Raw genomic sequence first — 20,619 nt, 5'->3', positions numbered from 1 at the left:
CACAAAAAAAAAACACAAAAAAGGGGGAAAAAAAAAAGGGCCTTGTAAATGTCTGGAGTGTCACCCAGGTCGGGTGGCACCGTTTAATGTTTTATGTTTTCACAGATAAACTCAAAAGAGTTTCATGCACAAGGAACCAATTGTGGAGCTGTAGAGGCGTGTCCTGCTCAGTTGGAGCTGTGAGCAGTGAGAGAAGCAGCTAGCAACTTGAGCTCCTGCCTGGAGAGCCCTGAGACCAGCCCAGGAAGAGAAGGAAGGAAGGGGTTTCACCACCAACTTTAACCCAGAGGGAGAGGAGGAAAAAGCAGAAAACTTTCAACATCTTTACCTTTCTGCAAAGAGTTGGAGAGAGGGGGAAAAGACAAACAACCATCCAGTGTGGAAGGAGGGAGACTCTACATCTTCTACAGGTGGGTGTGGGTGCATTTCCCCAAACAGACTTTGTTGTTTCGGTGGGGGGAGGAAAGAAGACCACTGAGGGCCGGAACATCGCGGGGGGTGTGTGTGTGTGTGGTAGTGTGCGTGGGGGCCGTGCTTACAACTAGGCCCCCCCCCACAATTGGAACCCCCCCCACCCCCCACATTTGCCTAGCCTGGGATAGCTGGAGCTACCAGGCTGAAGATTGTTATTAATCACCCAATTAAAGATCGTTAGGAGTGCCTGGTGGCTCCAGCTACCCCAGGTGAAGACATCTTCTCCCCCCACCTGAAGACCACCTCAAAGACTTTTGTGTTTTGCCATCTGGGGAGTGCACCCACCCACAGCTGCGAGGAGAGACCTGCCCTCGCAGCCCCCCCCCCTTCCCACCCCCCCTCTCTCTTTTCTCTGCTACTCTGTTTCTCCCCTCTCTCTCTGAGAACCCTTTCCTTCCAAATTTAAAAAAAACAAAACAATTAAGACAACTGAGCAGAGGGAGCAAGGCCTCTCCCCAATTGTCAACGAGGGGAGAGGTGCCTCGTTAAGGGCTCCTCTGCTCAGTTAACATACGAGGCCATTAAAAGACCATTAAGGCCTGTGACTTTGGGGTGGGTGTAGCCCTTAAAGGGACCCCGTGATGGCGACCCCATCCACGCCGGTGGCAGGGCCAGCAAGGACGTATGCGCAGGTGGCAACCGCTTCCACAGCACCTCCTGCGCCACCCGCTGCCCTGCCACCATTTACACTTATAACAAAAAAACACGGGGTCAAGAGCTACACTCACCCCACAATGAGCATCGAGGAGTGCGTGCGGGCGATGGCTGGGGTAGTCGGCCCCTCGGCCATTGTCGCAGCCTCCAAGATGTCTGGGAAGGCTGTTTTCTTCCTGGGGTCGGAGCGGGCGGTGTCCCTGGCCCTCGAAAAGGGGCTCACGGTGGGCGGGACGTTCCTGCCGGTGGATCCTCTCGAGGCCACCGCGCAGAGGGTCATCGTGTCGAACGTCCCGCCCTTTGTTCCCGCTGGGCTCCTCCTCCCTCACCTACAACAACTGGGGGAGGTAAGGTCAGGGATCAACCCCATACCGCTCGGCCTCAGGGAGAACAGCCTGCGCCACGTGTTCTCCTTCCGCCGCCAGCTCTTTGTCCGGCTGGCGCGGGAGGACACGACGGAGGGAGATTTTAATGTGGTGCACGAGGGGACTGCCTACCGCGTCTTCTGGACGTCGGACGGCGTGCGGTGCCATGCCTGCAGGGAGGTGGGGCATGTTCGCAAGAACTGCCCCGCCTCCAAGGCCGCCAAACCATCGAAGGCGGCCAAGGCTGGCGCTGCCGCCACCCCTCCCCCTAGTTGCGTCCGCGTGCCGGGAGCCATGGGTGCGCGGGCATCGTCGGAGGCCTTTGTTTTCAGGGCCTCCGGCGGGGGGGAGGGAGAGCGTCCGAGCGGAAAGAAGGCGCGGAAGAAGGAGAAACATCTCGAGGCGGGTCCCCTCGGTGCGCCGGAAAGTCTGACCACCGCGCTCAGCCCAACCCAGTCACCGGCGAGCGCGGGGTGCCCCGAGCCCGTGCCCGGGCCCTTGAATACCACCACAGAGGGGCCCAGGCGCGGGCAAGAAAAGGAAAAGGGGGGGGCGGAGCGGGAGGCCTCGGCAGACATGGAGGTCTCCCTGACTCCGCGCGCCCCCAGGAACAAAAAGAGGCACCGCCCCAATGAGGCGGAGGGGGAACAACATCCCTCCGCGGAGGAGGCGGTGCCCGCCGCGTGTCCCGCGTCCCCCACCAGCGCCCCCAAATTGCGCTGCAGGCGCGAGGAGTCTTTCCCCGGGGAGGGTGAGACAGTTGAGGCTGCCCAGCCTCTGCCTCCCGGGGATGGAGTGGAAGATCTGCCTGTCGTGGGGGGCGTGGGGACCGCGGAGGAATGCGTAGCCGCCGGGCCGGGCGTCCCGGGGACTGAGGCGGGCGAGGCCGAAAAGGCCGAACCTGAGCCCGCCCAGCTATTATCCAACTTCCCCCGGGAGTCGCTCGACCCGGCAGAAAAACAATTAAATAATTATGACACTGTAGATGCTGGGCCGGGGGGTGGCAGCGGGGAGGGGGAGGAACACCCACCCTCGCCCCTTACTTTGGAGCTGGAGCACTTGGAGGGCCTGGGGATTTCCTATGGCCGGGTCTCTCCTTGTTCTCCGGTTCCTGGGGCGGAGGGGGAACCCCTTCCGCTGTCATTTCCCGACCCAGCACCATTTTTAAAAGAGCCCAGTGGGGACTCCTCTGCCGACGATCCTGGGGGTGGGATCGGGGCAGTGCCAGGGCCGGTTGGAGCGGCCGGTTCATTTGCCGTACCTTGTGCGGTCGATGGGCCGGCTGCTGGCGGCCACCTCCCGGAGGAGGACGGGGACTCGGTGGGGGACGCGGGTGAAGACCTAGAGACCACCGCCAGTGAGGCGGTGGATCTGCTCGCGGCCGCCGCTGAGGCCCTCCTCGTTCCTGCAAAGGAACTCCGGGACTTTTTGGCCCAGAGCCGGGGTCGCCGCGACCAAGCCCGACTGGCCCTGGAAAAATGGTCCGAGCCGGAGCTGATCAAGGGGTCCGTCCGCGCCGCCGTTAAAACCTTGGCCGCGGGCGGGCCCTTGACAAAGGAGCAGCACCTTGAGCTGCGCGAGCTCGAGGGACTCCTCGCTGGGCTGCGGAGGGAGCGGAGTTCAACAAAAGACTCCGCTCCCTCCCCCACAATAGGTTAAGGTAGAGGTTGCACTATGCTTTTGTCATGAAGATAACCATAGCCAGCCTCAACATCAACGGCGGCAGAGGGGCACGCCGTAGATTTGACAATTTTTCGCTCCTGCGGGAGGGGAAATATGCGGTGTGCTTCCTGCAAGAAACCCACACCGTTCCGGGAGACGAAGCCACGTGGCTCCTGGAATGGCAAGGAGAGGTCCGCATGAGCCACCTCACCGCCATTTCTAGTGGGGTGGCCATCTTGCTGGGCCCGCATTTTCAGCCGGAGATCTTGGGGGTCGAGGAGCCCGTGCCAGGCCGCTTGCTGCACGTAACGGTTCGCCTGGGGGACGTGCCGCTCCATCTCGTGAACGTGTACGCCCCTCATCCCGGCCCGCAGCAAACGCGCTTCTTTGAAGAGGTGTCCGCTCTTCTTGGCTCCGTCGACGTCGGCGACTGCATTGTCCTCAGGGGGGATTTTAACTGCACCCTCGAGGCGAGGGACCGCTCCGGTGCCCCGCAGTGCATGACGGCGATGGAGAAGTTGAGGGACCTGGTCGGGTCCTTCGACTTGGTGGACGTCTGGCGAAATCTCCACCCCGACTCCAGCGCCTTTACTTGGGTGAGGCCTGGAGTTGGATGGTCTAGAGTCGACCGCCTTTACGTGTCTCGGGCGTACGTTTCCTGCGTCCCGGCGGCCTCCATGCGGCCGGTGCCGTGTTCGGACCACCACCTGGTGTGGGCGGAGCTCGCTTCGCTCCGCGCGAGGACGGGGTCCGCGTACTGGCACTTTAACAACCGGCTGCTGGAGGACGTGCGGTTCCAGGACTCGTTCCGTCGATTCTGGTCCGACTGGAGAAGGAAGCAGGGGGGCTTCCCCTCCTTGAGGCTATGGTGGGACGTGGGCAAGGCTCACGTCCGCGTCTTCTGTCAAGAGTACGCGAGGGGGTCGACCAAGAGGCGGGCGGCCAGAGTCGGGCGCCTAGAAAAAGAGGTGCTCGACCTGGAAGGCCGTCTCGGTCAAGTCGTCCAGGACCCGGCCCTGCGGACGGTGTACGAAGCGAAGAAGGCCGCGCTGAAGGACCTGCAGCTCGTCGGGTCCCGAGGCGCGTTCGTGAGGTCGCGGATCCGGTTCCTGCGGGATCTGGACCGCGGCTCCCCCTTCTTCTACTCGCTGGAAAAAAGGCAGAGTGTCCGTAAGCAGCTCTTGACGCTGCTGGCCGACGACGGCTCTCTCGTCTCGGATCCGGAGGGCGTCAACAACAGGGTCCGTGAATATTACGGGGCTCTGTTCTCTCCGGATCCGTCCAGCGAGGAAGCGCGTAGAGTTTTGTGGGAGGACCTGCCGAAGGTCAGCCCGGAGGGCGCCGAAAATCTGGAAGCTCCGCTAAGCCTGGCGGAGCTGACCGGTGCCCTCGCCCGGCTCTCGAGGGGAAAATCCCCGGGGCTGGACGGGCTGACCGTGGAGTTCCACAGGGCGTTCTGGGACGTCCTGGGGAGCGACTACGCGCGGGTCCTGGGGGAAAGTCTGGCGACCGGGGAGATGCCCCTCTCTTGGCGCAGGGCAGTCATCGTCCTGCTGCCTAAGAAGGGCGATCTCCGCCTCCTTAAGAACTGGCGCCCGGTCTCCCTCCTCAGCACGGACTACAAAATCTTCGCCAGGGCGATGTCTGCTCGCCTTGGTGCCGTGCTGGACCACATGATTCACCCCGACCAGTCATACACGGTCCCGGGCCGGACGATCCACGACAACATCCATCTGGTCCGGGACCTCATCCATTGCTCCCAGGAGGCTGGTCTGTCGGTCGCCTTCCTATATAAAAGGATATAAAAGGGGTCAGAGGGTCTAGTAAGGAAGAGGAACTGAGGGAAATCTTTATTAGTCGGGAAATTGTGTTGGGGAAATTGATGGGATTGAAGGCAGATAAATCCCCAGGGCCTGATGGCCTGCATCCTAGAGTACTTAAGGAGGTGGCCTTGGAAATAGCGGATGCATTGACAGTCATTTTCCAACATTCCATTGACTCTGGATCAGTTCCTATGGAGTGGAGGGTAGCCAATGTAACCCCACTTTTTAAAAAAGGAGGGAGAGAGAAAACAGGGAATTATAGACCGGTCAGCCTGACCTCAGTAGTGGGTAAAATGATGGAATCAATTATTAAGGATGTCATAGCAGTGCATCTGGAAAATGGTGACATGATAGGTCCAAGTCAGCATGGATTTGTGAAAGGGAAATCATGCTTGACAAATCTTCTGGAATTTTTTGAGGATGTTTCCAGTAAAGTGGACAAAGGAGAACCAGTTGATGTGGTATATTTGGACTTTCAGAAGGCTTTCGACAAGGTCCCACACAAGAGATTAATGTGCAAAGTTAAAGCACATGGGATTGGGGGTAGTGTGCTGACGTGGATTGAGAACTGGTTGTCAGACAGGAAGCAAAGAGTAGGAGTAAACGGGTACTTTTCAGAATGGCAGGCAGTGACTAGTGGAGTGCCGCAAGGTTCTGTGCTGGGGCCCCAGCTGTTTACATTGTACATTAATGATTTAGACGAGGGGATTAAATGCAGTATCTCCAAATTTGCGGATGATACTAAGTTGGGTGGCAGTGTGAGCTGCGAGGAGGATGCTATTAGGCTGCAGAGTGACTTGGATAGGTTAGGTGAGTGGGCAAATGCATGGCAGATGAAGTATAATGTGGATAAATGTGAGGTTATCCACTTTGGTGGTAAAAACAGAGAGACAGACTATTATCTGAATGGTGACAGATTAGGAAAAGGGAAGGTGCAACGAGACCTGGGTGTCATGGTACATCAGTCATTGAAGGTTGGCATGCAGGTACAGCAGGCGGTTAAGAAAGCAAATGGCATGTTGGCCTTCATAGCGAGGGGATTTGAATACAGGGGCAGGGAGGTGTTGCTACAGTTGTACAGGGCCTTGGTGAGGCCACACCTGGAGTATTGTGTACAGTTTTGGTCTCCTAACTTGAGGAAGGACATTCTTGCTATTGAGGGAGTGCAGCGAAGGTTCACCAGACTGATTCCCGGGATGGCGGGACTGACCTATCAAGAAAGATTGGATCAATTGGGCTTGTATTCACTGGAGTTCAGAAGAATGAGAGGGGACCTCATAGAAACGTTTAAAATTCTGACGGGTTTAGACAGGTTAGATGCAGAAAGAATGTTCCCAATGTTGGGGAAGTCCAGAACCAGGGGTCACAGTCTGAGGATAAGGGGTAAGCCATTTAGGACCGAGATGAGGAGAAACTTCTTCACCCAGAGAGTGGTGAACCTGTGGAATTCTCTACCACAGAAAGTAGTTGAGGCCAATTCACTAAATATATTCAAAAGGGAGTTAGATGAAGTCCTTACTACTCGGGGGATCAAGGGTTATGGCGAGAAAGCAGGAAGGGGGTACTGAAGTTTCATGTTCAGCCATGAACTCATTGAATGGCGGTGCAGGCTAGAAGGGCTGAATGGCCTGCTCCTGCACCTATTTTCTATGTTTCTATGTTTCTATCCCTCGACCAAGAGAAGGCGTTCGACAGGGTGGATCACGACTATCTGCTCGGAACTCTGCGCGCTTTCGGGTTCGGGACGCATTTCGTCGCCCGGATCCGACTTTTGTACGCCGCCGCGGAGTGTCTGATTAAGGTTAACGGGTCCTTGACGGCGCCCCTTCGCTTTAGGAGAGGGGTGCGCCAGGGATGCCCCATGTCCGGCCAGTTATACGCCGTTTGCGTGGAGCCTTTCCTGCGCCTCTTGCGGACGAGGTTGACGGGACTGGCTCTGCAAGGGCCGGGCGTGGAGGTCGTCCTCTCGGCTTACGCCGATGACGTGCTCCTCGCGGTAGAGGATCCCGCTGACCTGCGGAGGATGCGTGAGTGCCAGGAGATTTACTCGGCCGCGTCCTCCGCCAGGATCAACTGGGAGAAATGTTCCGGACTCCTGGTGGGTCAGTGGCGGGTGGACTCCCTGCCGGAGGAGCTCAGGCCTTTTGCCTGGAGCACGACCCATCTCCTCTATCTGGGAGTCTACCTTAGCCCCGACGAGGAAGCCTGGCCGGCGAACTGGCAGGAGCTGGAGGCCAAGGTCGCCGCTCGCCTAGGGCGCTGGACAGGACTGCTCCGAGTGCTGTCCTACAGGGGTCGAGCGCTAGTCATAAACCAGCTGGTGGCCGCAATGCTGTGGTACCGGCTGGTCACTTTGACCCCTCCCCCTGCGTTTGTCGCCAAGATACAGAAGAAGCTGGTGGACTTCTTCTGGAACAACAGGAAGCACTGGGTCTCTGTCGCGGTCTTGAGTCTCCCGCTTGAGGAGGGCGGTCAGTCGTTGGTGTGCGTCAGCGCCCAGCTCGCGACTTTCCGTCTTCAGACCCTGCAGAGATACCTTTACGTCGAGCCCCCTCCTAGGTGGTGTGCTCTAGCGAGGTATTTCTTCCGCCAGCAGCTCGACCTCAATTATGACACGCAGCTCCTGTTTGTGAACTTGGGGGGTGCCAGGACCGCCCTCCGGGAGCTGCCTGTCTTTTACAGGGAACTCATCAGGGTCTGGAACAAAGTCTCCACCAAGCGCAGCTCTCCGCCGGCTGGAGTGGCGGCCGTCCTGCAGGAACCGCTGCTCGGGAATCCGTACCTCCACGGCCGAGGCTTCATGTGGCGGTCGGAAGAGAGGGCTGTGGCTGGTGAGGTGACCAGGGTCAGGGACCTGCTCGATGGCGGAGGAGCGGGCTGGATGGCGCCAGTCACGCTGGCGCGGCGCCTAAATTCTGCCAACGTCCGCCGCGCGGCCGATGCCATCGAGTCGCTAAAAACAGCTCTGGGCCCTGACTCCGTTAGGTGTATCGAGGAGGCTCAAGCACGTGGGGAGATCCCGTCCGAACTGACCCCCGTCCGGACGGAATTCCTCATCGGCGCCAAACCCCGGAACCTCCCTCGGGGGCCGGCGCCTCACAACTTGAGCCGCCTCGGGGAAATCCCCTCCGTGCCTTTCAGTTCCGCGCGGAGGGGTTTCCTGTACGGGCTGCTCCTGCACACCCTCAACTTTGCCATCCTCGCCGGCCGTCCGGACACGCCATGGCGTACCATCTTGCCGTCCGGAGGAGGCGGGGGTCCCCGATGGAGGGCACTCTACGCAGGGGTCCTCCCACTATTCATCGGGGACTTGGCCTGGAGGGTGGTGCACGGAGCAGTGCCGTGCAACAAATTTTTAAGCCGGTTCACGGACTCCCAAGCCGCCTGCAATTTCTGCGGTCTGGAGGAGTCCGTGTTCCATGTTTTTATTGAATGCACAAGGTTGCAGCCCCTGTTCCACTATTTGAAGGGGCTGCTCCTGAAATTCTGGCTGCACTTCAGTCCCACTCTCCTGATCTTTGGGCACCCTGTGCGGAGGGGAGCGGGTAGGTCCGAGGGCCTCCTCGTAGGACTGCTCCTGGGCACGGCCAAGGGTGCCATCAGCCGGTCCAGGCAGCGGGCGGTCGAGGGGGTCGTTCAACCTGACTGCCTGCCTCTCTTCCGCTCTTACATCCGATCCAGGGTGTCCTTGGAGATGGAGCACGCGGTGTCCACCGGTACGCTCGCGGCCTTCCGCGAGAGGTGGGCACCGGAGGGACTGGAGTGCATCATCACGCCCGGCAACCAAATTTTAATTTGATTTTACGTTTTAAAGTTAATTTGTTTTAATTGCCGGTGCTTTTAGTGTCCCCTTCCCTTTTATAGGGGGCACTGGGGAAAAATTGTGATTTTAGTGCCAAAAAAAAAAAAAAAAAAAAAAAAAAAAAAAAAAAAAAAAAAAAAAAAAAAAAAAAAACACAAAAAAAAAACACAAAAAAGGGGGAAAAAAAAAAGGGCCTTGTAAATGTCTGGAGTGTCACCCAGGTCGGGTGGCACCGTTTAATGTTTTATGTTTTCACAGATAAACTCAAAAGAGTTTCATGCACAAGGAACCAATTGTGGAGCTGTAGAGGCGTGTCCTGCTCAGTTGGAGCTGTGAGCAGTGAGAGAAGCAGCTAGCAACTTGAGCTCCTGCCTGGAGAGCCCTGAGACCAGCCCAGGAAGAGAAGGAAGGAAGGGGTTTCACCACCAACTTTAACCCAGAGGGAGAGGAGGAAAAAGCAGAAAACTTTCAACATCTTTACCTTTCTGCAAAGAGTTGGAGAGAGGGGGAAAAGACAAACAACCATCCAGTGTGGAAGGAGGGAGACTCTACATCTTCTACAGGTGGGTGTGGGTGCATTTCCCCAAACAGACTTTGTTGTTTCGGTGGGGGGAGGAAAGAAGACCACTGAGGGCCGGAACATCGCGGGGGGTGTGTGTGTGTGTGGTAGTGTGCGTGGGGGCCGTGCTTACAACTAGGCCCCCCCCCACAATTGGAACCCCCCCCACCCCCCACATTTGCCTAGCCTGGGATAGCTGGAGCTACCAGGCTGAAGATTGTTATTAATCACCCAATTAAAGATCGTTAGGAGTGCCTGGTGGCTCCAGCTACCCCAGGTGAAGACATCTTCTCCCCCCACCTGAAGACCACCTCAAAGACTTTTGTGTTTTGCCATCTGGGGAGTGCACCCACCCACAGCTGCGAGGAGAGACCTGCCCTCGCAGCCCCCCCCCCTTCCCACCCCCCCTCTCTCTTTTCTCTGCTACTCTGTTTCTCCCCTCTCTCTCTGAGAACCCTTTCCTTCCAAATTTAAAAAAAAAACAATTAAGACAACTGAGCAGAGGGAGCAAGGCCTCTCCCCAATTGTCAACGAGGGGAGAGGTGCCTCGTTAAGGGCTCCTCTGCTCAGTTAACATACGAGGCCATTAAAAGACCATTAAGGCCTGTGACTTTGGGGTGGGTGTAGCCCTTAAAGGGACCCCGTGATGGCGACCCCATCCACGCCGGTGGCAGGGCCAGCAAGGACGTATGCGCAGGTGGCAACCGCTTCCACAGCACCTCCTGCGCCACCCGCTGCCCTGCCACCATTTACACTTATAACAAAAAAACACGGGGTCAAGAGCTACACTCACCCCACAATGAGCATCGAGGAGTGCGTGCGGGCGATGGCTGGGGTAGTCGGCCCCTCGGCCATTGTCGCAGCCTCCAAGATGTCTGGGAAGGCTGTTTTCTTCCTGGGGTCGGAGCGGGCGGTGTCCCTGGCCCTCGAAAAGGGGCTCACGGTGGGCGGGACGTTCCTGCCGGTGGATCCTCTCGAGGCCACCGCGCAGAGGGTCATCGTGTCGAACGTCCCGCCCTTTGTTCCCGCTGGGCTCCTCCTCCCTCACCTACAACAACTGGGGGAGGTAAGGTCAGGGATCAACCCCATACCGCTCGGCCTCAGGGAGAACAGCCTGCGCCACGTGTTCTCCTTCCGCCGCCAGCTCTTTGTCCGGCTGGCGCGGGAGGACATGACAGAAGGGCACTTTAATGTGGTGCACGAGGGGACTGCCTACCGCGTCTTCTGGACGTCGGACGGCGTGCGGTGCCATGCCTGTAGGGAGGTGGGGCATGTTCGTAAGAACTGCCCCGCCTCCAAGGCCGCCAAACCACCGAAGGCGGCCAAGGCTGGCGCTGCCGCCACCCCTCCCCCTAGTTGCGTCCGCGTGCCGGGAGCCATGGGTGCGCGGGCATCGTCGGAGGCCTTTGTTTTCAGGGCCTCCGGCGGGGGGGAGGGAGAGCGTCCGACCGGAAAGAAGGCGCGGAAGAAGACAAAACATCAAGAGGCGGGTCCCCTCGGTGCGCCGGATAATTTGACCACCGCGCTCAGCCCAACCCCGTCACCGGCGAGCGCGGGGTGCCCCGAGCCCGTGCCCGAGCCCTTGAACAACACCACAGAGGGGCCCGGGCGCGGGCAAGAAAAGGAAAAGGGGGGGGCGGAGCGGGAGGCCTCGGCAGACATGGAGGTCTCCCTGACTCCGCGCGCCCCCAGGAACAAAAAGAGGCACCGCCCCAATGACGCGGAGGGGGAACAATATCCCTCCGCGGAGGAGTCGGTGCCCGCCGCGTGTCCTGCGTCCCCCACCAGCGCCCCCAAATTGCGCTGCAGGCGCGAGGAGTCTTTCCCCGGGGAGGGTGAGACAGTTGAGGCTGCCCAGCCTCTGCCTCCCGGGGATGGAGTGGAAGATCTGCCTGTCGTGGGGGGCGTGGGGACCGCGGAGGAATGCGTAGCCGCCGGGCCGGGCGTCCCGGGGACTGAGGCGGGCGAGGCCGAAAAGGCCGAACCTGAGCCCGCCCAGCTATTACCCAACCTCCCCCGGGAGTTGCTCGACCCGGCAGAAACAAAATATATTGTTTTTAATGAAACTGTAGACGCTGGGCCGGGGGGTGGCAGCGGGGAGGGGGAGGAACACCCACCCTCGCCCCTTACTTTGGAGCTGGAGCACTTGGAGGGCCTGGGGATTTCCTATGGCCGGGTCTCTCCTTGTTCTCCGGTTCCTGGGGCGGAGGGGGAACCCCTTCCGCTGTCATTTCCCGACCCAGCACCATTTTTAAAAGAGCCCAGTGGGGACTCCTCTGCCGACGATCCTGGGGGTGGGATCGGGGCAGTGCCAGGGCCGGTTGGAGCGGCCGGTTCATTTGCCGTACCTTGTGCGGTCGATGGGCCGGCTGCTGGCGGCCACCTCCCGGAGGAGGACGGGGACTCGGTGGGGGACGCGGGTGAAGACCTAGAGACCACCGCCAGGGAGGCGGTGGATCTGCTCGCGGCCGCCGCTGAGGCCCTCCTCGTTCCTGCAAAGGAACTCCGGGACTTTTTGGCCCAGAGCCAGGGTCGCCGCGACCAAGCCCGACTGGCCCTGGAAAAATGGTCCGAGCCGGAGCTGATCAAGGGGTCCGTCCGCGCCGCCGTTAAAACCTTGGCCGCGGGCGGGCCCTTGACAAAGGAGCAGCACCTTGAGCTGCGCGAGCTCGAGGGACTCCTCGCTGGGCTGCGGAGGGAGCGGAGTTCAACAAAAGACTCCGCTCTCTCCCCCACAATAGGTTAAGGTAGAGGTTGCACTATGCTTTTGCCATGAAGATAACCATAGCCAGCCTCAACATCAACGGCGGCAGAGGGGCACGCCGTAGATTTGACAATTTTTCGCTCCTGCGGGAGGGGAAATATGCGGTGTGCTTCCTGCAAGAAACCCACACCGTTCCGGGAGACGAAGCCACGTGGCTCCTGGAATGGCAAGGAGAGGTCCGCATGAGCCACCTCACCGCCATTTCAAGTGGGGTGGCCATCTTGCTGGGCCCGCATTTTCAGCCGGAGATCTTGGGGGTCGAGGAGCCCGTGCCAGGCCGCTTGCTGCACGTAACGGTTCGCCTGGGGGACGTGCCGCTCCATCTCGTGAACGTGTACGCCCCTCATCCCGGCCCGCAGCAAACGCGCTTCTTTGAAGAGGTGTCCGCTCTTCTTGGCTCCGTCGACGTCGGCGACTGCATTGTCCTCGGGGGGGATTTTAACTGCACCCTCGAGGCGAGGGACCGCTCCGGTGCCCCGCAGTGCATGACGGCGATGGAGAAGTTGAGGGACCTGGTCGGGTCCTTCGACTTGGTGGACGTCTGGCGAAATCTCCACCCCGACTCCAGCGCCTTTACTTGGGTGAGGCCTGGAGTTGGATGGTCTAGGGTCGACCGCCTTTACGTGTCTCGGGCGTACGTTTCCTGCGTCCCGGCGGCCTCCATGCGGCCGGTGCCGTGTTCGGACCACCACCTGGTGTGGGCGGAGCTCGCTTCGCTCCGCGCGAGGACGGGGTCCGCGTACTGGCACTTTAACAACCGGCTGCTGGAGGACGTGCGGTTCCAGGACTCGTTCCGTCGATTCTGGTCCGACTGGAGAAGGAAGCAGGGGGGCTTCCCCTCCTTGAGGCTATGGTGGGACGTGGGCAAGGCTCACGTCCGCGTCTTCTGTCAAGAGTACGCGAGGGGGTCGACCAAGAGGCGGGCGGCCAGAGTCGGGCGCCTAGAAAAAGAGGTGCTCGACCTGGAAGCCCGTCTCGGTCAAGTCGTCCAGGACCCGGCCCTGCGGACGGTGTACGAAGCGAAGAAGGCCGCGCTGAAGGACCTGCAGCTCGTCGGGTCCCGAGGCGCGTTCGTGAGGTCGCGGATCCGGTTCCTGCGGGATCTGGACCGCGGCTCCCCCTTCTTCTACTCGCTGGAAAAAAGGCAGAGTGTCCGTAAGCAGCTCTTGACGCTGCTGGCCGACGACGGCTCTCTCGTCTCGGATCCGGAGGGCGTCAACAACAGGGTCCGTGAATATTACGGGGCTCTGTTCTCTCCGGATCCGTCCAGCGAGGAAGCGCGTAGAGTTTTGTGGGAGGACCTGCCGAAGGTCGGCCCGGAGGGCGCCGAAAATCTGGAAGCTCCGCTAAGCCTGGCGGAGCTGACCGGTGCCCTCGCCCGGCTCTCGAGGGGAAAATCCCCGGGGCTGGACGGGCTGACCGTGGAGTTCCACAGGGCGTTCTGGGACGTCCTGGGGAGCGACTACGCGCGGGTCCTGGGGGAAAGTCTGGCGACCGGGGAGATGCCCCTCTCTTGGCGCAGGGCAGTCATCGTCCTGCTGCCTAAGAAGGGCGATCTCCGCCTCCTTAAGAACTGGCGCCCGGTCTCCCTCCTCAGCACGGACTACAAAATCTTCGCCAGGGCGATGTCTGCTCGCCTTGGTGCCGTGCTGGACCACATGATCCACCCCGACCAGTCATACACGGTCCCGGGCCGGACAATCCACGACAACATCCATCTGGTCCGGGACCTCATCCATTGCTCCCAGGAGGCTGGTCTGTCGGTCGCCTTCCTATCCCTCGACCAAGAGAAGGCGTTCGACAGGGTGGATCACGACTATCTGCTCGGAACTCTGCGCGCTTTCGGGTTCGGGACGCATTTCGTCGCCCGGATCCGACTTTTGTACGCCGCCGCGGAGTGTCTGATTAAGGTTAACGGGTCCTTGACGGCGCCCCTTCGCTTTAGGAGAGGGGTGCGCCAGGGATGCCCCATGTCCGGCCAGTTATACGCCGTTTGCGTGGAGCCTTTCCTGCGCCTCTTGCGGACGAGGTTGACGGGACTGGCTCTGCAAGGGCCGGGCGTGGAGGTCGTCCTCTCGGCTTACGCCGATGACGTGCTCCTCGCGGTAGAGGATCCCGCTGACCTGCGGAGGATGCGTGAGTGCCAGGAGATTTACTCGGCCGCGTCCTCCGCCAGGATCAACTGGGAGAAATGTTCCGGACTCCTGGTGGGTCAGTGGCGGGTGGACTCCCTGCCGGAGGAGCTCAGGCCTTTTGCCTGGAGCACGACCCATCTCCTCTATCTGGGAGTCTACCTTAGCCCCGACGAGGAAGCCTGGCCGGCGAACTGGCAGGAGCTGGAGGCCAAGGTCGCCGCTCGCCTAGGGCGCTGGACAGGACTGCTCCGAGTGCTGTCCTACAGGGGTCGAGCGCTAGTCATAAACCAGCTGGTGGCCGCAATGCTGTGGTACCGGCTGGTCACTTTGACCCCTCCCCCTGCGTTTGTCGCCAAGATACAGAAGAAGCTGGTGGACTTCTTCTGGAACAACAGGAAGCACTGGGTCTCTGTCGCGGTCTTGAGTCTCCCGCTTGAGGAGGGCGGTCAGTCGTTGGTGTGCGTCAGCGCCCAGCTCGCGACTTTCCGTCTTCAGACCCTGCAGAGATACCTTTACGTCGAGCCCCCTCCTAGGTGGTGTGCTCTGGCGAGGTATTTCTTCCGCCAGCAGCTCGACCTCAATTATGACACGCAGCTCCTGTTTGTGAACTTGGGGGGTGCCAGGACCGCCCTCCGGGAGCTGCCTGTCTTTTACAGGGAACTCATCAGGGTCTGGAACAAAGTCTCCACCAAGCGCAGCTCTCCGCCGGCTGGAGTGGCGGCCGTCCTGCAGGAACCGCTGCTCGGGAATCCGTACCTCCACGGCCGAGGCTTCATGTGGCGGTCGGAAGAGAGGGCTGTGGCTGGTGAGGTGACCAGGGTCAGGGACCTGCTCGATGGCGGAGGAGCGGGCTGGATGGCGCCAGTCACGCTGGCGCGGCGCCTAAATTCTGCCAACGTCCGCCGCGCGGCCGATGCCATCGAGTCGCTAAAAACAGCTCTGGGCCCTGACTCCGTTAGGTGTATCGAGGAGGCTCAAGCACGTGGGGAGATCCCGTCCGAACTGACCCCCGTCCGGACGGAATTCCTCATCGGCGCCAAACCCCGGAACCTCCCTCGGGGGCCGGCGCCTCACAACTTGAGCCGCCTCGGGGAAATCCCCTCCGTGCCTTTCAGTTCCGCGCGGAGGGGTTTCCTGTACGGGCTGCTCCTGCACACCCTCAACTTTGCCATCCTCGCCGGCCGTCCGGACACGCCATGGCGTACCATCTTGCCGTCCGGAGGAGGCGGGGGTCCCCGATGGAGGGCACTCTACGCAGGGGTCCTCCCACTATTCATCGGGGACTTGGCCTGGAGGGTGGTGCACGGAGCAGTGCCGTGCAACAAATTTTTAAGCCGGTTCACGGACTCCCAGGCCGCCTGCAATTTCTGCGGTCTGGAGGAGTCCGTGTTCCATGTTTTTATTGAATGCACAAGGTTGCAGCCCCTGTTCCACTATTTGAAGGGGCTGCTCCTGAAATTCTGGCTGCACTTCAGTCCCACTCTCCTGATCTTTGGGCACCCTGTGCGGAGGGGAGCGGGTAGGTCCGAGGGCCTCCTCGTAGGACTGCTCCTGGGCACGGCCAAGGGTGCCATCAGCCGGTCCAGGCAGCGGGCGGTCGAGGGGGTCGTTCAACCTGACTGCCTGCCTCTCTTCCGCTCTTACATCCGATCCAGGGTGTCCTTGGAGATGGAGCACGCGGTGTCCACCGGTACGCTCGCGGCCTTCCGCGAGAGGTGGGCACCGGAGGGACTGGAGTGCATCATCACGCCCGGCAACCAAATTTTAATTTGATTTTACGTTTTAAAGTTAATTTGTTTTAATTGCCGGTGCTTTTAGTGTCCCCTTCCCTTTTATAGGGGGCACTGGGGAAAAATTGTGATTTTAGTGCCCAAAAAAAAAACAAAAAAAAAAACAAAAAAAAAAGAAAAAACACAAAAAAAAACACAAAAAAGGGGGAAAAAAAAAGGGCCTTGTAAATGTCTGGAGTGTCACCCAGGTCGGGTGGCACCGTTTAATGTTTTATGTTTTCACAGATAAACTCAAAAGAGTTTCATGCACAAGGAACACGCCATGGCGTACCATCTTGCCGTCCGGAGGAGGCGGGGGTCCCCGATGGAGGGCACTCTACGCAGGGGTCCTCCCACTATTCATCGGGGACTTGGCCTGGAGGGTGGTGCACGGAGCAGTGCCGTGCAACAAATTTTTAAGCCGGTTCACGGACTCCCAGGCCGCCTGCAATTTCTGCGGTCTGGAGGAGTCCGTGTTCCATGTTTTTATGGAATGCACAAGGTTGCAGCCCCTGTTCCATTATTTGAAGGGGCTGCTCCTGAAATTCTGGCTGCACTTCAGTCCCACTCTCCTGATCTTTGGGCACCCTGTGCGGAGGGGAGCGGGTAGGTCCGAAGGCCTCCTCGTAGGACTGCTCCTGGGCACGGCCAAGGGTGCCATCAGCCGGTCCAGGCAGCGGGCGGTCGAGGGGGTCGTTCAACCTGACTGCCTGCCTCTCTTCCGCTCTTACATCCGGTCCAGGGTGTCCTTGGAGATGGAGCACGCGGTGTCCACCGGTACGCTCGCGGCCTTCCGCGAGAGGTGGGCACCGGAGGGACTGGAGTGCATCATCACGCCCGGCAACCAAATTTTAATTTGATTTTACGTTTTAAAGTTAATTTGTTTTAATTGCCGGTGCTTTTAGTGTCCCCTTCCCTTTTATAGGGGGCACTGGGGAAAAATTGTGATTTTAGTGCCCAAAAAAAAACCAAAAAAAGAAAAACACAAAAAAAAACAAAAAAAAAGGGGGGAAAAAAAGGGCCTTGTAAATGTCTGGAGTGTCACCCAGGTCGGGTGGCACTCTTTAATGTTTTATGTTTTCGCAGGTAAACTCAAAAGAGTTTCATGCACAAGGACCCCCAGGTCCCTCTGCACCGCAGCATGTTGTAATTTCTCCCCACTCAAATAATATTCCCTTTTACTGTTTTTTCTTTCAAGGTGGATGACCTCACATTTTCCGACATTGTATTCCATCTGCCAAACCTTAGCCTATTTGCTTAACCTATCTAAATCTCTTTGCAGCCTCTCTGTGTCCTCTACACAACCCGCTTTCCCACTAATCTTTGTGTCATCTGCAAATTTTACACTACACTCTGTCCCCTCTTCCAGGTCATCTATGTATATTGTAAACAGTTGTGGCCCCAGCACTGATCCCTGTGGCACACCACTAACCACCGATTTCCAACCCGAAAAGGACCCATTTATCCCGACTCTCTGCTTTTTGTTAGCCAGCCAATTCTCTATCCATGCTAATACATTTCCTCTGACTCCGCGTACCTTTATCTTCTGCAGTAACCTTTTGTATAGCACCTTATCGAATGCCTTTTGGAAATCTAAATACACCACATCCATCGGTACACCTCTATCCATCATGCTCGTTATAACTTCAAAGAATTCCAGTAAATTAGATAAACATGATTTCCCCTTCATGAATCCATGTTGCGTCTGCTTGATTGCATTATTCCTATTTAGATGACCCGCTATTTCTTCCTTAATGATAGCTTCAAGCATTTTCCCCACTACAGATGTTAAACTAACCGGCCTATAGTTACCTGCCTTTTGTCTGCCCCCTTTTTTAAACAGAGGCGTTACATTAGCTGCTTTCCAATCCGCTGGTACCTCCTCAGAGTCCAGAGAATTTTGGTAGATTATAACGAATGCATCTGCTATAACTTCCACTATCTCTTTTAATACCCTGGGATGCATTTCATCAGGATCAGGGGACTTGTCTACCTTGAGTCCCATCAACCTGTCCAGCACTACCTCCCTAGTGATAGTGATTGTCTCAAGGTCCTTGCTTCCCACATTCCCGTGACCAGCAATTTCTGGCATGGTTTTTGTATCTTCCACTGTGAAGACTGAAGCAAAATAATTGTTTAAGGTCTCAGCCATTTCCACATTTCCCATTATTAAATCACCTTTCTCATCTCTAAGGGACCAACATTTACTTTAGTCAGTTCCATATATCGGTAAAAGCTTTTACTATCTGTTTTTATGTTTTGCGCAAGTTTACTTTCGTAATCTATCTTTCCTTTCTTTATTGCTTTCTTAGTCATTCTTTGCTGTCGTTTAAAATTTTTCCAATCTTCTAGTTTCCCGCTAACCTTGGCCACCTTATACGCAATGGTTTTTAATTTGATACTCTCCTTTATTTCCTTGGTTATCCACGGCTGGTTATCCCTTCTCTTACCGCCCTTCTTTTTCACTGGAATATATTTTTGTTGAGCACTATGAAAGAGCTCCTTAAAAGTCCTCCACTGTTCCTCAATTGTGCCACCGTTTAGTCTGTGTTCCCAGTCTACTTTAGCTAACTCTGCCCTCATCCCACTGTAGTCCCCTTTGTTTCAGCATAGTACGCTCGTTTGAGACACTACTTCCTCACCCTCAATGCGAATTACAAATTCAACCATACTGTGATTACTCATTCCGAGAGGATCTTTTACGAGGAGATCATTTATTATTCCTGTCTCATTACACAGGACCAGATCTAAGATAGCTTGCTCCCTTGTAGGTTCTGTTACATACTGCTCTAAGAAAGAATCCCGTATGCATTCTATGAATTCCTCCTTCAGGCTACCCAGTGTGATTTGATTTGACCAATCGATATGTTGGTTAAAATCCCCCATGATTACTGCCATTCCTTTTTCACATGCCTCTATTATTCCCTTGATTATTGTCCGCCCCGTGAAGTTATTATTTGGGGGCCTATAATCTACGCCCACCAATGACTTTTTCCCCTTACTATCTCTAATCTCCACCCACAATGATTCAACATTTTGTTCATTAGAGCCAATATCATCTCTCACAACTGCCCTGATATCATTCTTTATTAACAAAGCTACCCCACCTCCTTTCCCTTCTTGTCTATCCTTCCGAATTGTCAGATACCCCTGTATGTTTAATTCCCAGTCTTGGCCACCCTGCAACCACGTTTCTGTAATGGCCACCAAAACAACTCATTTACTTTATTTCAAATGCTGCGTGCATTGAGGTAGAGTGTTTTAATACTAGTTTTTAAACCATGATTTTTAGTTTTGACCCCTCCTGCAGCCCCTTTATATTCATACATATTGTCCCTTCCTATCACCTTGTGGTTTACACTTACCCCAGTGCTACTCTGCTCTGTTGCCTCCTGCCTTTTGCATTCTTTCTTGGGGTCCTGTTCATCTGCGCTCTCACCCACTCTAACTAGCTCAGAGCCCTCTCCTGGGTTCCGAATACTCCTCACATTGAGGCACCGAGCTTTCAGGCTTGCCTTTAGAATTTTTCTGTACAGTGGCCCTTTTTGTTTTTTGCCTTGGGTTTCTCTGCCCTCCACTTTTACTCATCTTTCTGTCTTTTGCTTCTGTCTCCATTTTGTTTCCCTCTGTCTCCCTGCATTGGTTCCCATCCCCCTGCCATATTAGTTTAACTCCTCCCCAACAGCACTAGCAAACACTCCCCCGAGGACATTGCTTCCGGTTCTGCCCAGGTGCAGACCGTCCGGTTTGTACTGGTCCCACCTCCCTCAGAACCGGTTCCAATGCCCCAGGAATTTGAATCCCTCCCTGCTGCACCACTGCTCAAGCCACGTATTCATCTGCGCTATCCTGCGATTCCTACTCTGACTAGCACGTGGCACTGGTAGCAATCCCGAGATTACTACTTTTGAGGTCCTACTTTTTAATTTAGCTCCTAGCTCCTTAAATTCATCTCGTAGGACCTCATCCCTTTTTTTACCTATGTCATTGGTACCAATGTGCACCACAACAACTGGCTGTTCTCCCTCCCTTTTCAGAATGTCCTGCACCCGCTCCGAGACATCCTTAATATGCAGGCAGCACACCAACTTCTTCCAGCAGCTTGTCCTACTCTGCATGGCCTTTGTCAAATTACCTCGAAGGATCCCCCCTGCCCTAGCCCTGAACTCACATCTTTCTCCAGTTTCTCTCCAATCTCCCCTCATGATCTCTCCGAGCTCATCTTGTCCATGAGACGGGGGGTGGGATGATGACGGCAGATTTGAGGGAGAGGCAGACAGAACCTGAGGAGAGAGAACCATTAACAGGAAGTTGGGTGGTCAGCAGTTTGGTGGGAATAGGGTGAAGGGAGCAGGAAATGGGTCTCATGGACTTAGGAATTGGAAATACAATATCAAAATTTGCAGATAACACCAAATTGGGGGTGGTACAGTTAATACTGAAGATGACTGCGACAAAATACAAGACTTTAATAAATTTGCAGAATGGGTGGGTAATTGGTAAATTATTTCAATATAGGTAAATGTGAGCTGATGGATTTTGGTGGGAAGAATAAAGAGGCCACATACTCCTTGGAAAATAAGTGTCTAAATGGGGTAGAGGAGCAAAGGAA

At 56.7% G+C, this 20,619-nt stretch overlaps 1 protein-coding gene across 49 annotated transcripts in view; it reads right to left on the bottom strand.

The window, feature by feature from the left end:
* The window catches only part of LOC139232545 (heat shock protein DDB_G0288861-like), a 990,854-nt gene that overhangs the window by 158,224 nt on the left and 812,011 nt on the right, over nt 1-20,619 (bottom strand). The window contains exon 72 of one of the 49 annotated variants that reach the window (XM_070862959.1): nt 20,179-20,290. The exons of the other annotated variants lie outside the window; for them this stretch is intronic. Within the exon in view, the coding sequence (XP_070719060.1) occupies nt 20,209-20,290 (82 nt within the window). The 3' untranslated portion in view covers nt 20,179-20,208. The remainder of the gene's footprint in view (nt 1-20,178; nt 20,291-20,619) is intronic. 49 annotated transcript variants of the gene reach the window in all.

This window comes from Pristiophorus japonicus, chromosome 20, assembly GCF_044704955.1.
Source record: "Pristiophorus japonicus isolate sPriJap1 chromosome 20, sPriJap1.hap1, whole genome shotgun sequence".
NCBI lineage: Eukaryota > Metazoa > Chordata > Chondrichthyes > Pristiophoridae > Pristiophorus > Pristiophorus japonicus.
Note: the sequence above shows the minus strand (reverse complement) of the source record. Positions and strands in the feature narration are given on the sequence as shown.